This window comes from Choloepus didactylus, chromosome 2 (assembly GCF_015220235.1).
Source record: "Choloepus didactylus isolate mChoDid1 chromosome 2, mChoDid1.pri, whole genome shotgun sequence".
In the NCBI taxonomy this organism is placed as follows: Eukaryota; Metazoa; Chordata; class Mammalia; order Pilosa; family Megalonychidae; genus Choloepus; species Choloepus didactylus.
The window spans coordinates 37398909-37414566 of record NC_051308.1 but is presented as its reverse complement, the minus strand read 5'-3'; the positions used below and the strand labels follow the sequence as shown (position 1 = coordinate 37414566).

The window sequence follows — 15658 nt, the reverse complement described above, 5'->3', positions numbered from 1 at the left end:
GTAGCAATAGATAACTAATACAATACCACTTGAAGATAGCCTGTGATAACCTTAAGATATTTATTATAAATGCTAAAACAATTACTAAACTAACAAATCAAAGATTTATAAGCAAACAAAGGAGATAATATGGATCATAAAATATCTCAATTTAAAAAAGAAAACAAAAATATAGGAAAAAGAAACAAAAGATAGATAAGACAAATAAAAAACAAATAGTAAGATGGTAGATTTAAACAACTATGCTAATAATCACATGAAAGGTAAATGCTCTAATCTCAATTAAAAGGCAGAGCTTGTCAGATTGTATAATAAAGCAAGACTCAACTATGTGCTTCCTATAAGAAAGACACTTTAAATATAAAGAAATAAGTAAGCTAAAACTTGAAGGGTAGAAAAACATACACCATGCTAACACTAATCAAAGTAAAACTGGAGTGTCTGTATCAATATTATACTAAATAGATTTTAGGGTGAAGGATATTCCCAGGAATAAAGAAGATCATTCCATAATGATGAAGGAGGGCATATACATCAATTCATCAGGAGGGCATAGCAATCCTAAATATTAATATACCTAATAATAGGGCTTCTAAATAGATGAAGCAAAAACTGATAGAACTACAAGGAAAAACAGACAACCCCACAATTATAGACAGAGATTTAAATATACCTCCCTCAAAACTGATCAAATGATTAAACAGAAAATCAGTAAGGTTCTAGAAGACTTGAGCAACATAATCAACCAACTTGAGCTAATTGTCATTTATAGAACACCCCACTCAACAAGAGCAGGAGGCCCATTCTTTTCAAGTGTACCTGCAACATTTACAAAGATAAACCATATCCTGGGCCATAAAATAAGTCTCCATAAATATAAAAGGATTAAAGTCATATAAAGTATGACACAATAAAATTAAATTAGAAATCAGTGTCAGAAAGATCTCTGGAAAATCCCCAAATGTTTGAAAATTAAATAATATACTTCTGGAGTCAAAGAAGAAATAAAAAGAGAAATTAGATAAAATTTCTAATGGAATGAAAATGAAAACACAATCTTTCAAATTTGTGGAACACTGCTAAAGCAGTGCTTGGCAGGGGGTGGCTTTTTGTCACTAAACACATACGTTAGAAAAGACAACAGCTCTTAAATCAATGACCCCAGCTTCCATCTTTAGAAACTAGAAATAGAAGAGCAAGCAGAAGGAAGGAAATAATAATGATCAGAATAGAAATCAATAAAATAGAAAACAGGAAATATATATTTTAAAAAATCAATGAAACCAAAACCTGATTCTTTGAGATCAATAAAAGTGATTAACCTCTAGCCAGGCTGAACAGGGAAAAGGGAGAAGACATAAATTACCCAAATAAGATAGATGGCATCACTATAGATTCTGTAACTGCTGAAATACTAATAATGGAATATTATGAACAACTTTATGCCAATAAATTTAACAACTAAGATGAAATATACAACTTCCTTCAAAGACACAAACTAACAAAGCACAGGAAGAAATAAACTGAAAAGACTGTATCTATTAAAGAAATTGAACTTGTAGTTAAAAGTCATTCCACAAAGAAAACTCCAGGCCCAGGTGGTTTCACTTGTGTAAGAAAGAAACATGTAAGGAAAACATTATAATTTTATACAAACTCTTCCAGGTAACTGAAGAGGAGGGAATAGTTCCCAACTCATTCTGTGACATCAGCATTACCCTGATACCAAAAACTGACAAAGATATTACAAGACATAAAAACAGATCACTATCTCACATGAACAAAATGTGAGCAAAATCAAAGCCAACAATATTAAAAAAAAAAAAAAAGATAAAACATCATAACCAAGTGGCATTTATCCAAGGGATACAAGACTGTTTTAATAACAGGAAACTCAATCATCTTAATTCACCATATTAACAAACTAAAAATGAAAAACCACAAGGTTCTCTCAACAGATGCAAAAAATGCATTTGACAAAATCCAACATCCATACCCATTACAAACTCTCAGCAAACTAGAAATAAAAGAAACTTCCTCAACCCGATAAAGCGCATATACAGAACACCTACAGGTCACATCACACTTGCTGGTGAAAAATTCTATTTGACATTGAATTGAAGGTTTAAGCTGGAGCAAAAGGTAAGAAAAGTAATAATAAAAGGCTTCCAATGAAGAAAAGAAAAGGCAAAACTGTCTATATTTGCAGAAAGAATGATCTTCTACACAGAAAATCCGATAGAATCTACAAGAAAACTACTAGAACTGATAAGGAATTCAGCAAGTTTGCCAGGTATAAGCTCAATATACCAAAACAAATGATTTCTATACACTATTAATGAACAATCAGAAATTGAAATTTAACAAAATACTATTTTAAAAAAAACATCTAAAAATATGAAATACTTAGATGTAAAAGGCCTATGAAACACTGTAACAGTTTTAGTCACAATATTAAAAAGCTAGAAACAGACAGTGTCCATCAACAGGAGACTAGATGAATAAATTGTGCAAACTTAATTCAACAGAATACTACAAAGCAATAAAAAAGACAAAGCAAATAAAAAAATACATGCAACAATATTAACAGACATTAGGTTGAATGAAAGAAGCCAGACACACAAAAAAAGTATGGACTCTATGATTCCATTTGTATGAAATTACAGAAGCAGAGCTAATGTGGTGAGAAAGGTCAGAAGAATGGTTATCTCTGGCTGGTGTGTGTGTGTGTGAAAGGTGTGAAGCTGACAGGGAATAGGCAAAAAGCAACCTTCTGACTGTGTGTTAAAACTTCAACTTCCATGTGAGACCAAGGGAAGAAATGTTTATTTGGTGTAGGATCTATATTTTCTAAACAATATAACTTCTTCAGTCAGTTTGTTCAAATACCACAATCACATGGAACTTGGAATAGGAAGTGAGATATGGTAGGTTAGTATAGGTTAGAGTGAAATAGCAACACATCCCAAAGTAATTTGGGCGGAGAATAAAAATATATATTTGGAGCCCCACTGAGGAGCTGGGGGAGGATGCAGAGGTGTTCGACTTCCTCACCTGGATTGTTGCTGATGTTCTCACAAACACTGGGAACCAACAACTTGACATGCTGAGCCCCGTCTGTCTTGGGGCTTGCCCCCTATGAAGCTTGTTACTGCAAAGGAGAGGCTAAACTTGCTTAAAGTTGTGCCTAAGAGTCTCCCCCTGGGTGCCTCTTTGTTGCTCAGATGTGGCCCTCTCTCTCTAACTAAGCCACCTTGGCGGGTGATCTCACTGCCCTCTCTCCTACGTGGGACCTGACTCCCAGGGGTGTAAATATCCCTGGCAATGCAGGATATGACTCCCGGGGATGACCGGCATTGTGGGATTGAGAACGTCTTCTTGACCAAAAGGGGGATGCAAAATGAAACGAAATAAAGCTTCAGTGGCTGAGAGATTTCACTCTGAGAGGTCACTCTGAGATTTCACTCGAGAGGTCACTCTGGTGGACATTCTTACATCCTATATAGATAACTACATAGTGTTTTCTATATACATTTTAATGTATTGGAATAGCTAGAAGTAAATACCTGAAACTACCAAACTCCAACCCAGTAGCCTGGACTCTTGAAGAAGACTATTGCATAACAATGTAGATTACAAGGGGTGACAGTGTGATTGTGAAAACCTTGTGGATCTCACTCCCTTTATCCAGTATATGGATGGATGAGTAGATTAATGGAGACAAAAACTAAATGAAAAATAGTGTGGGATGGGGGGGGATGATTTGGGTGTTCTTTTTTATTTTTTTATTCTTTATTCTGATTCTGATTCTTTCTGGTATAAGGAAAATGTTCAAAAATAGATTGGGGTGATGAATGCACTATATGATGGTACTGTGAACAGTTGATTGTACACCATGGATGATTGTATGGTATGTGAATATATCTCAATAAAATGAATTAAAAGAAAAAAAGGAACCTTCTCAGATGGTGGAAATGTTCTGCATCTTGATCTCATTGGTGGTAGGTGATACACTTGTATATATATTTGTATATACACAGTTGTAAAACCATTCAGCTGTGTTCTCTATATGTAAGTGATACCCTCAATAAGAAAATTAAAACAAAAAGAGAGGGGACATAAACCTTTTCTTACCCACTCATGAAGTCCCCAAAGATGTAGAGGCCATTGAGATTTGGGGATTTGCACCCACGGTAGACATAACCTCCAGTGACTGACTTCCCCACTGCATGGCCATAAGCATAGATTGGCAGAATGTCATCTGTCCAAGAACAAGGAAAGACAGTGCAGGTAATGGTCAAAAATGGAGGATTCAAGGAGTAAGAAGGGGACATTTTAATGGTAGGACAGGCCACCAAATGAATCATGACTATTTTTCTCAACAGACCAGCCAGGTTATTTGTGAGCTTCCCATTTTGACTGTCATCACAGGTAGAAGGTAAGCCAAAAATTCCCCCATCTGAGACAGCACTTGAAAATCCATACATCTAAGTTTTTCCCCTAGGTTGAGATGTCAGACCTGCTGGTCCAAGGATTTGAAAAATATTGTAAGGATCTGGACTACTGCTTTGTAATTCAGAAGCCAAAAAGACTAAGTCAATGGTGACAGAAGCAGAAAATTGGAATTTTGAGCCAAGTGGAGTTTCTAAAGCACAGCTTGATTAGTGATTTGCATAGGAATATGGTTCTTAGTATTTGAGAATTGTACTCTTACTTGACTATATATGAAATATCATTTTAATGGGCTTTCCCAAATTGGGAAATAAAAACATACAGCCACCAGTTTTCCTCTGCCAGTGGTTCTCAAAGTAGTATGCATAAGAATCACGTGGGTCACTCGTTTAAAATACAGAGTCCTAGATCCATCCCATGCCCCAGTCCACCAAGATTCAAATTCATTAGGTCTGAGGTAGAGCCCAGGAATCTACTTTTTAACAAGCACCGCCCAAGATGATTTTAATGCCAGTGGCTGGAGGACAACTCTTTCAGCCACACTATCCCAGAGGACACAAACAAAGGCATGCTTTAAGGATGGGACATCCTCCCAATTTTTATTCCCCCCACCTCCCCCTCCAACCCACTCATTTACAAAATCACCCAACCGATGTTCTTACCCAAAGAGGCATTGTGACAAAGTTTTTTGTCATAACATTCAAACCCTTCTTTTGCTCTCCAGCCATAGTTCCCGCCTTTGACAATGAGATCGACTTCTTCAAACCTGTTCTGGCCCACATCCCCACAGAATATCCGGCCTCGGCCCTGGCGGGTGATGGGGTCCCCCCGGTCCACGGCACAGCGCCACATGTTTCTGACCCCATAGGCATAGATGGTGGGGTGCGCTCCTGGCTCAGAAAGGAACGGATTATCCAGGGGGACTCGGTACCGCTTGCCACCTGCACCTGCTCCATTCACATCTATTCTTAACACTTTGCCCAGCAGAGAACTTCTGAAACAAAGAAGGTCAAGAAACAGGCACAGGTAAACAAGCGCACAGAACCAGGGGAGACTGCGCAGGAGGACCTACTAAGAGTCCAAGCTAAGCAACTGCTGGGAATAACATGGGGAGACATGACTTTTTTTTTCTTTTAAATATACACAAGATGTTAAGATTTGTCCATTTTCTACCCAAAGAAACCAACAAGGCAGAAGTTTGAGGCCATCCTGGTCCATGTGACTCCATGAAATTGCAACTTAGTTTTTTTTATTTGTGTGATGAAAACATTTCCCTTAAGGTTTGGTCCGATATTGTGAATTTTTAAAAGAAGCTGGCCCTATTCTTCCTCATATGGCAATGTGGTCAGTCAAAAGAACGGAGTCTTTGAACAGCTCTGCCAACGACTGTGGTTTTTGGGCCTGTTTCCTCAATTATAAAGTCGGGATAGTAAGACTGCCTTGCAGTGTGGTTGTGATGTGAGGATTAAATGAGTTATATATCTAGAATTTAATGCAGTTTCTGATACTTAGTAAGCATTTTACAAAATGTTAGCTTATTATTATCATTATCACTATTATAATTGTTATTACTAAGAATAATGGAAACCAAGTGTTTCTGGGACAAAGAACAGATGACTTACAGGACCTTTATGAATGCAGCATAGCTGGACTCTTGTGGATGTTACGTGGAAGTTCTTTAGGTGAGCAGGCACAAACACAGATAGGCAGCCAGCTGATACCACCCAAGGGCGGCTTTGTTACATCAAAGGCCCTGGAGGCGGAGGGAGGGAGGAGAATGGGGCAGCAGGGAGGCCTACCCGGCTTGCCTAACCTAGGCTCCTGCTGGAGTCCGTGGAGGAGTCAGGGAGAGATGACCATATGTGGGTCCTGAGCTCAGGCTTTTACTGTGACCCAGAGGGGAGAGGTAGGGGTTTCCCGTGGGTACTGGGAATTGGAATTTTCAGACTCTACAGTGGGGAAAGGAGAAGCGACAGGGGCCATTTGGAGAAGCTGTGTGCTGCTTCTTATCATCCAAGCCATATGGAGATACAGGCCTTGCTAGTAAATTACACGGTGTGAAAATGTCAGGGGCCCTTTGGAGAAAAAGCAGGGGCCATTGGGAGAAGCTAAGGGTGGCCCCCAGGGCAGGGCTAACAGGGGTGGTCACTCAAAGGGAAACTTACTACTAAGCCAGACACAATGACCAGGCGCCAAATATAATTTCTTTTATGCCATTACAGATTCTGATGCCAGACTGTCTGAGCTTGAATTCTGGTTACCACTTATATGCTGTGTGACTTTGGACAAGCTATGTGACTACTCTGTGCCTTCACTTCCTTGTTGTAAAATAAATATCATAAAACCTACATTCATAGATTCACTCACCCATAAATATTTACTGAATGACTCCCTTGTGCCAGGCACTGTTTTAGGTGCTGGGAATACATCAGTGAACAAAACAAATTAAAAAAATTCTTGCCCTTTTGGGTTGTGAGAATTACGCATAAAGTATTTAGAAAGCACTTGGCACACAATAAGCAACCAATACATACTCGCAATTATTAACTGCCTTCTCAAGTATCTTCAGAGCCTTGCACAGAGCCTGAAATACAGCAGGTACTCAGAAATATCATTGAGTTGAATTGAATTGAAATGATCAGGTCTAAGTGTGGCAAATGTCTTGCTAGTACATATCTAAAATTCTGAATTCTTCTCTACAGCACACTGAGCATTACATTGAGCACCTATATTAATTACCAAAAATATACTGACTATATCTGAAATTCATGGGGCAGAAAACCAAATGCTCCTCCCACTGCCTCAATGGAGAAGACTACATCCTGCAGGAAATGATGTGGGTTTGGTCCTCTGAAGACTCCATCTCAGCAAAAAAAGTCCATTTCAAAAAGAGAGGCAGTGGGGGTGGGACAGGGGCCCAGCTTCCATCCAGCTTACTTGTTCTGAGCATTTCCAAACTTGCCAAAGGGATCCCCAGCCTGTCCTCCATCCCCAGTGAATATGTACATATAGCCATCCAGGCCAAAAAGGAGCTGTCCACCATTATGATTTGAGGCAGGTTCGTCTATCTCCAAAATGACTCTGGAAGAGAAAAAGAAGCCATGCACAGGGTATAACACAAGCTGAAGCTGCACCCAGAAATGAATGGTCCAAACCAGACAAGCCTTGCTTCAGAGTTTCCAAGGATCGCAAAGCAGGTAGCTTTGGGGTTCTGAGATGCCCCTTGTTTTCTGGTGTGACTCTTTCAAGGATCATTTTTCTTTCATACCATGACTTCACAAGCTTTAAATACAGCCATAGCAACATCACCCTTTCTTGGGCTTGGCCTTCCTCTCTGCTCTCCCATGACTCTCAATCCCTTCCTTTGAGAACCTAGCAGGGGTTAGGCTGTGGGTTCCTCATGCTCTTTTAAATCCCCTATCTACATGGGAAAGAGAGACAAGGCAGAAAGAAGAAAAAGGGGAAAAGGTATGGTGGTAGAGTGAAAAGAGGATGAGCTTACAGTTGAGTTAGAACTGAGTCCTTAATCTTACAATGATACAATAGCTTTATGGTCTTGTGCTATGGTTTTCTGTAAGGATGAGAATTCCCACATTCAAAGTAAAGGGCCTGGGATCTAAAGGCCACACACTAATAAGAGACTGCTATTATATTTATATTTAATATATTACAAATAATACATTGATACTATCTTTAGTTGTTTCTTAATCCCTTATAGCTGCTGGTCCTTGCTTACCCTGCTGTGAAGACAAGCAAGGGTGGATCTAATTAGAGTATCTGCAAGATGGTGGCTATACCCCAAGAAGAGCCTTGACACAAGAGTCCAACTTGAGCTGTCCTCATTAATTAACAACTCCTTTGTCAACATTATAAGTTAGTGGCTTTAAAACCAGTAAAGTTCCCTATATCATCTCAAAGGATGGTTGGCTTGATTTGGAAAGCAGATATAGAGTTACAGATTCTCATGGGTAGGTATGTCTCACCTCTCTGATTTTGGGTCTGCTTTGTTGGGATCAGCCCGAGAAACCTTCATCTCACTAATCCGGATCTTTTCTACCTTCTTCTTGCCCAGACATGAATAATAAATATAGAACTTGCGGTTGCGGCGGAATTTAGGATGAAAAGCCAATCCCAAGAAGCCTCTCTCATCTCCGATCCATGGAGTGGTCAACACAATGCTCTTGAGGTCCAAGAAGGGTTGTTCCAGGCGGCTCCCATCAGGCAGATAGACCCACACAACTCCCACCTGCTCAGCAACAAAGAAGCGATGGGTGCCATCCCCGGCGTGGACCATGGAGACAGGGTTCCTCAGTCCATTGGCCACCTCAGTCAGGCAGAGCTGCAAGCAGCCCTGGTAGTCTTCAGCCACCGCACCCAGGTTTTGGTTGAGATGGGCATTCCTCAGGACATTGGGGAAGCAGTAGTCCTTGTCAGGAAGGTTGAGAAGGTGGCAGAAGCGTGTTGTATCCTTTCCATGGGACCCCTGAAGGCGACGGTCATTGGTCAGCAGGGAAATGGCAGAGTGGCAGTTAGAATGGAAGGCAGAGCAGTAGTCGGAGCAGAGGCCAGGAAGGTTCCGGAGGGGTGTCTGTGGGTTCTCAGCATCGTAGAGGTGAGCGGCATATGGTGAGCACTCCTGGAAGGAAAAAAAAAAGGGAAGAAGAAATTGTGGGAAGATGGTAGAGTAGAAAGTTCCAGGAATCAGTCCCTCCACCAAAACAACCATTGAACTGAGAGGAACTGTCTTAATCAACTACTTTGAAACTCCAGAGTCTAATGGAACACTGTGAAGCGTCCAAGGAGGAGCAGGAGGAAGGGGCTGGTTAATTGCAATAAATACCCATGAGTTTCAACCTCCCAGCAGTAGTTACCATCCCCCTTCCCAACCTCCTGGCAGGCAGCAATGGGGACTGGAGCTCAGGCTGCTGGCACAGCTTGCTGGTCCCAGGGCGGGCCATAACAGTCTAGTCCTCCAAACTCCAGGGTTGTGTGAATTGACTGCAGAGCTCTACCTTTGATCAGCTACTTCAGATCGCTGGGAACCAGCTCTGAGGGCGGCCATTATCCCAACCTGCCTTGGGCAAAGACAGTGACCTTCCTCAAAACTATGGAGAACAGTTAAAGGGCAGCATTAACCCAGCAAGTGCTAAATAAAGAAAATGCAGCTTCAAACACCATAGAAGCTCCTGATGCATCCCCTCACAACACAGGGTGGAGCCCGCTTGCGCTCCCCACTATGGGTCCCTGGCCCTGTTCCAGAGAGAGCAGAGTGGCCCCTGTGTGCATACTGGGGGTGCATGTATGTGAGTTCCAACCTATTGGGTGGAAATCTGAGACTGAGCCTAGGAACTTGTCTCAGAGTTTGTCCTGAGGACAGAGAAGCTGCTTGCAGACAGCTGGGACAATGTGAGAAACAATTAAGTTGAAGCGGCCTGGAGCAAAGGACAGCTGGCATTAAGTCATTCTAGAGAGCACCCAGGAGGGAGAGGAGGCCTATTTCAAAGAAGTAGCTCCCATAAACTGTAAATGGGGAATTCCTAAGGCCTCTAGCAAGCACAAGCCCAGGAAAAGAAGCAGGCTCCCTGGCTCCTGCTCCTTGTAGACTCAGATAAGACAAAGAGGACTCTGTACTTCGCATTTGCCTCAAGCTGATCTTGATAGGAGGGCTAAACTCTGAAGAAGACCATCAACCAAGGCAGAGCCAATTTGCAAGGACAGTGAAACGTGCCTTTGGGCCTTGGTTTGTTTGTTTTGATTAGCTCCTGGCATTCAAGAAAATCTCTGTCATATCACTAGCTGGACAAAAACTTAAGAAATAAACAGCTCAGGGACTAAGTCCCAGAGTTAACACTTAAAAATGTTAAAATGTACGCTGTTCAATGCAACAAGATTCCAAAACAACCAAAGAAACAGGATATGATGGCCCATCCAAAGAACAAGATAAAATTCCTGAAATCATCAAGAGAAACAGACTTTAGATTTCTCAGACAGAGACTTTAAAAATATGATCCTCGATATGCTTAAGGAGATAAAGGAACACAAAGAAAGAACTAACAGACATGTGGGAAATTATGAAAGTAGGGACTCAGATATTTGCACACTGGTGTTCATAGCAGCATTAGTCACAATTGCCAAAAGATGGGAGCAACCAAAGTGTCCATCAACCAATGAATGGATAAATAAAACATATTATATACATGCAATGGAATATTATTCAGCCATAAAAAGGAATGAAGTTCTGATACATGCGCCAACATGGATGAACCCTGAAGACGTCATGTGAAATAAACTGGACAAAAAAGGACAAATATTGTATGATCTCACAGATCTGAAATACCTAGGATAAGGAAATTCACAGAGTCAGAAACTAGAATATAGGTTACCAGGGACTGGGTTGGGAGTAGTAAATGGGGAGTTAATGCTTAAATTGTACAGAGTTTCATTTGGGATGATGGAAAAGTTTTGATAATGGATGGTGGTGAGGATAGCACAACATTGTTAACATAATTAATAGCACTGGATTATAAATTTGAATGTGGTTAAAAGAGTAAATTTTAGGATTTATATATGTTACTGGAATAAAAATTTAAAAAAAAATTGGACTGTACAACAGTGAACCCTATTGTAAACTATGGACTATAATAGTATAATAATTATAAAAATGTTCTTTCATGAATCATAACAAATGTCCCATGCTAATGCAATACATTAATAAAAGGCTGGCATATGGGAACTCTGTGTTTTATGCATGATTTTCTGTAAACTTACAACTTCTCTAATAAAAAAAAAAGTTTACAACAAAAAGAAAAAAGAAAGGAGACCATGTATCTCAGCAGATAGACTGGCAGCAGAAGGGCTTATTTGAATTTTTGAGCAAGCAAAAAAGAAAAATGGTCTAGGAAAGAATCAGCATCCTGGAGTTTCTATTAGCAATTTACGGTAAATCACTTCTCTTCTTTAGGACCCAAATTTTCTTCAGTTAATGTTCCTAAAGGGCACAGGGGGAAAAAATAAATTATATATAAGCATACACACACACACACACACACACACACACACACACATACCTATCTCCAGCATTTTAGCTCAAAATTTTATCAATAATAAATGAATATTTTTAAAGGACATGATACTAAACTTCTCAATCCTTTCCTTTAATATAAATGCTGTACATTTAAGATTTTCTTTCTTTATACACATCTGAATCAATTTAGTAAAAAGTTCACATTTCTGAATCTGGGTTTTGAACACACCTGTGCTAATTAATTTCTTGTACTTTTCCATATGTTTGAAATATTTTACAAATAAAATAATTACAACGGACACGGAAGGTGTTACTCCCAGAGATTAGGCATCTAGTGATTTCTTCACTTATTTAAAATATTTGTTAATTGCTTGCTATGTGTAAGATACCATACTGGGGACTATTCAAATATGAATCACAGCCACAGGGCAAACCAAGGGCAGATAAGGATCAATTTGGAGTGCAGACCCAACAGAGAACCTGTTACTCAGACCTTTCAAAATGATAAAACTTTCCAGGAGGAAAACAGAACAACCAACTCCCAATAGTGAAGGAAGACATGTAACTGAGATTAGGAAAGAAAGAAAGGCAGGTTTTAAGGGTGTAGTTAGGGACACTGAGTAAAGCAGAGCCCACCAGATCAAGAGCTCCCTCTATGGAGTACTGAGCAGCCTCCCCGGTCATCCGGCCGCACATGACTATCTCATTTGCCTGTTCCCTCATCCCCTAACCAAGGGGCCGGCAGCATTTTCCCGCCGTATTTGAGTTCTCTGTTCTCTCTTATTTCCTGGGATCACAGATTGCAGAGCAAGTTCTTGATTATCAAGAAGAGGGAAAGAAAGAGCCCACAGAGTGGACTTCACAGCATCTCTCCTCCAGCTGTCTGTCTCAGGCTAATTGTCAGAGCTGCCAACAGGAAGCAAAATGAACCTCACTGACTCTGTCCACTCTTGGGGAGTGGGAAGAAGAGAGAAGGGAGACTAAAATAAGGATGAAAAAGCAGGGACCCAAAGAGAGTTGTGGAGTGATCACCACTACCATGGCACACTCTTACACAGTAAATTAGAGTTTGCACAGTTGCTTCTACTCAGCTCAGTAGCTATCATAGAAAATTAAGGCTGCAGGAAGTCATGCACATCACTGGGTCCCTGTCACATGCCAGGTACTGTCCTCTGCATTGGGAATTTGGCAGTGAACAAGTGCACAGAGTCTGGTCTCATGAAGCTTACACTTGGTTAGAGTCAGAGCATCTAGATTCATGTCCCAACACTGCTGGACAAGTCATTTACAAACACCTTGGGCCTGACTCCTTGTCAGTAAAAGGAGGGTCACAACTGCCTCAGAGATCACTGTTGAGAACACAGCATATGTGGGGGGGGGGGGGGGGGGGCGGGGGGGTAAGAAAGGCGGCCTTGTAAAACTGAACAAATTGGATAAGTGTAGGGTTTTTGCTGATATTATTCTTATTCCTCAAATCCATAAAACAGGAAAGCTGGTGAATTTGACTTTTGGAAACCTCCCCTCCAACAGGGAGGTGAAAGGAGAGAGAGGAGGAGGAGGCATTTTTACCAAGGGGTATCTCAGAAATAAACAGTCTCAGTGTTGCTCACACAAAGACCAGTTCTGCCCAAACGGTTATCCCAGAGTTAATTTTCCAGGAAACAGCGAAGGGGTGGTTGCGGAGGTGAGAGTACAGCCATCCAGGTGGCTGGCTTCTGTTCCAGGCTCTGCTACAATTCACGCCTGGACTCTGGAAGCCCAGTTAACCCCACGTTGGGGGTTTGGGTTGCTGCTCCAGAACAGGAATAGTGTCTGTGGCCCACGGAAGGGACAGTACACTGACATGCCCAGGAGGGTCTCAGAACAAAGGCTAGCCTGAATTTCCTGTGTCTCACCACCCCCCAAAAAAACAATTAGCACACCCTTCCCATGAACACCATCTTCCCACAAAGCCGGTGAACGCAGCCTGCATCTGTCCTGTATTCGGGCTGAGCTGGACTATGGTGATGCCTCTCAAGAATGTAGATTCTGGCTGCCAGAGAGCCAGGACAAGCAGAACTTCCGTATGTCATTGCCATTCAGTGGCTCAAAGCTCTCTGTCAGCTCTGGAATCCTCAGCAGGCGGGACCCAGGAGTGGGCTTCCCCCCAACCGCTGCTGCCACCACATTACACCAGAGCCGCCTACCACAAATGACCCCAACAAGGACTGGACTCCCTGAAAGCTGCAGGCATGTTTTGTGCCCAGTTCTCAGAGCACCACAGAGAGGACCCAGAAACCGGCTGCTCTGAGAGCTCCATGCAGAATACCCATCATTCTCCCAGGGCCCGAGAAAACTCCAGGGCCAGGAGAACATCAGGAGAGCTTTGGACAACCCATGGAAACCAAACTTGGCATACCCTGGCCTCAGTGTGCCTGTCCAAAGCCCTCATCTCTCAGATGAGGCACCTGGCTGGTGAGCTTTGGAAGGGCTGGAAGCCCAAAGCACCCGCCCCCAAGGCCCACCATCCAGCCCAGCAGCCCGAACCACCGGGGCTGGAAAGTACTCTTCTAAGGCACCTCCCACGCCACCCCCTTGGAGTTCTGCTCGGGCCTACCTGACAAAGGATGTCTTTAATGTAACCTCCACACAGCTCGTGGCCCTTCAGGTCAAAGTAGTCCATGATGTCCCAGTACCGGGCAGCGATGCGGTGGTCCTTGCTTTGGTCACAGCACCCAAAGGCCTCATAGTCAGAGCAAAACTCAAGGTGCATGGGGGGCTGGAAGGGAGGCCCATAATCCAGGCACTGGGGGTGCCCCTGCAGCAAGCCTACCTGGCCCAACAAAAATGTGAGGCAAAGGCAGAAATTGCCTGAAGAGACAGGGAGCCAGGGAGCCTGCCAACTCCAACCAACCCTAGGAACGGACTTCCTCAGCATTTTGGCCTTGGGAACACTCAGACTGCTGTGTTTGCTCAGGTTGGCTTCCCTGCTCTGTTCTAGTCCCCTCCCTCTCTTCCTCCTCTGCTCTCCCCACTCCCCCCCCCCCCTTTTCTTTTCCTTCATTCTGTTCCCTCCTTTCAGTAAGTTCACTGAGGTGGTTTCTGAGCAGTGTCCCTTCTGTGAAAGGAGTGGGAAGTGTCCCTGTCCCCACCAACCACATCTAAAAGTGAAGCCAGCACAAGTCTTGGCCCCTAATGCTGAATTATTGGGGTGTGTGGTTGCTTAGCAAAAGGTGTAACAGTGTCAGTGGCAGAGGTGCAAAAAATTCCCAGTGTGTATGGGGAAACCAGGAAATTCACACTTTGTTTACTGTTTCTTCACAGGCTGAGCGGACAGAGTCACAGTGAGAAAGCCACATATTACACAGAACCAGATGTCAGACTGGAAGGCAAGAGTCAAGTGTTCCTACAGTACCGAATGGTGCAGCTGGGCCTCGGATGTGGGCCTGAGAAGATGGGGGAGGGCAGGGAGGGTACTCCCATGATCAGATTTTAAATGTCTCAGGGCTAAAAGGTATGTTTTTTGGAGTGGGAGGAAAACAGCGAATTTCATGAATCTTACATCCACAGTAAGGAGCAAGGAGAGAAAAAAAGGAGATAGTAAAGGAAAAGGAAAGTGTGGCCCAGAAAAAACAGGGAGTGAATGAGGACTGTGTGTCAGTTTTCTGGGACTCCTGTAACAAAGTACCACAAATAGGTATATTTCCTCCTTCCTTTCTGAAGTTCTGAAAGCTGTAAGTCCAAAGCCAAGGTGTCGGCAGGGCCATGCTCTCTCTGAAACCTGTAGAGGAGAATCCTTTTGTGCTGATTTGAATCTATTACGTACTCCCAGAAAAGCCATGTTCTTTTAATCCAGTCTCGTGGGTGGAATCTTTTGATTAGACTATTTCTATGGGGAGGTGACCCCGCCTATTCAAGGCAGGTCTTAATTAGTTTACTGGAGTTCTTAAGAGAGCTCAGGAAGAGAGAGCTCAGAGCTGACACAGACCCAGACACTCGGAAACGCAGACAGAAAGATGTTTGGAGGTGCTAAGAAATGAAGCCCAGAGTTTGCCCTGGAGAAGGTAAGTGAGAACCCACAGATGCTTAAAGAGAAAGCCATTGGAATCAGCAGCTGAAAGCAACGTAACTCAGGAGCAAAGGACCAGCAGATGCCAGCCACATGCCTTCCCAGCTGACAGAGGTGTTCCAGATGCCATCTGC

The 15658-nt window shown here is 42.5% G+C and overlaps 1 protein-coding gene across 2 annotated transcripts in view; it reads right to left on the bottom strand.

The window, feature by feature from the left end:
* Positions 1–14369, bottom strand: part of HHIPL2 (HHIP like 2) — a 33247-nt gene extending 18878 nt beyond the window's left edge. For both annotated transcript variants that reach the window (XM_037823372.1, XM_037823380.1), the window contains exons 1-5: positions 14073–14369; positions 8436–9088; positions 7390–7533; positions 5115–5446; positions 4135–4261 (exon numbers count right to left, since the gene is read on the bottom strand). In XM_037823372.1, the coding sequence (XP_037679300.1) occupies positions 4135–4261; positions 5115–5446; positions 7390–7533; positions 8436–9088; positions 14073–14228 (1412 nt within the window). In that variant the 5' untranslated portion in view covers positions 14229–14369. The remainder of the gene's footprint in view (positions 1–4134; positions 4262–5114; positions 5447–7389; positions 7534–8435; positions 9089–14072) is intronic.
* Between the last annotated feature and the right edge of the window lie 1289 nt (positions 14370–15658).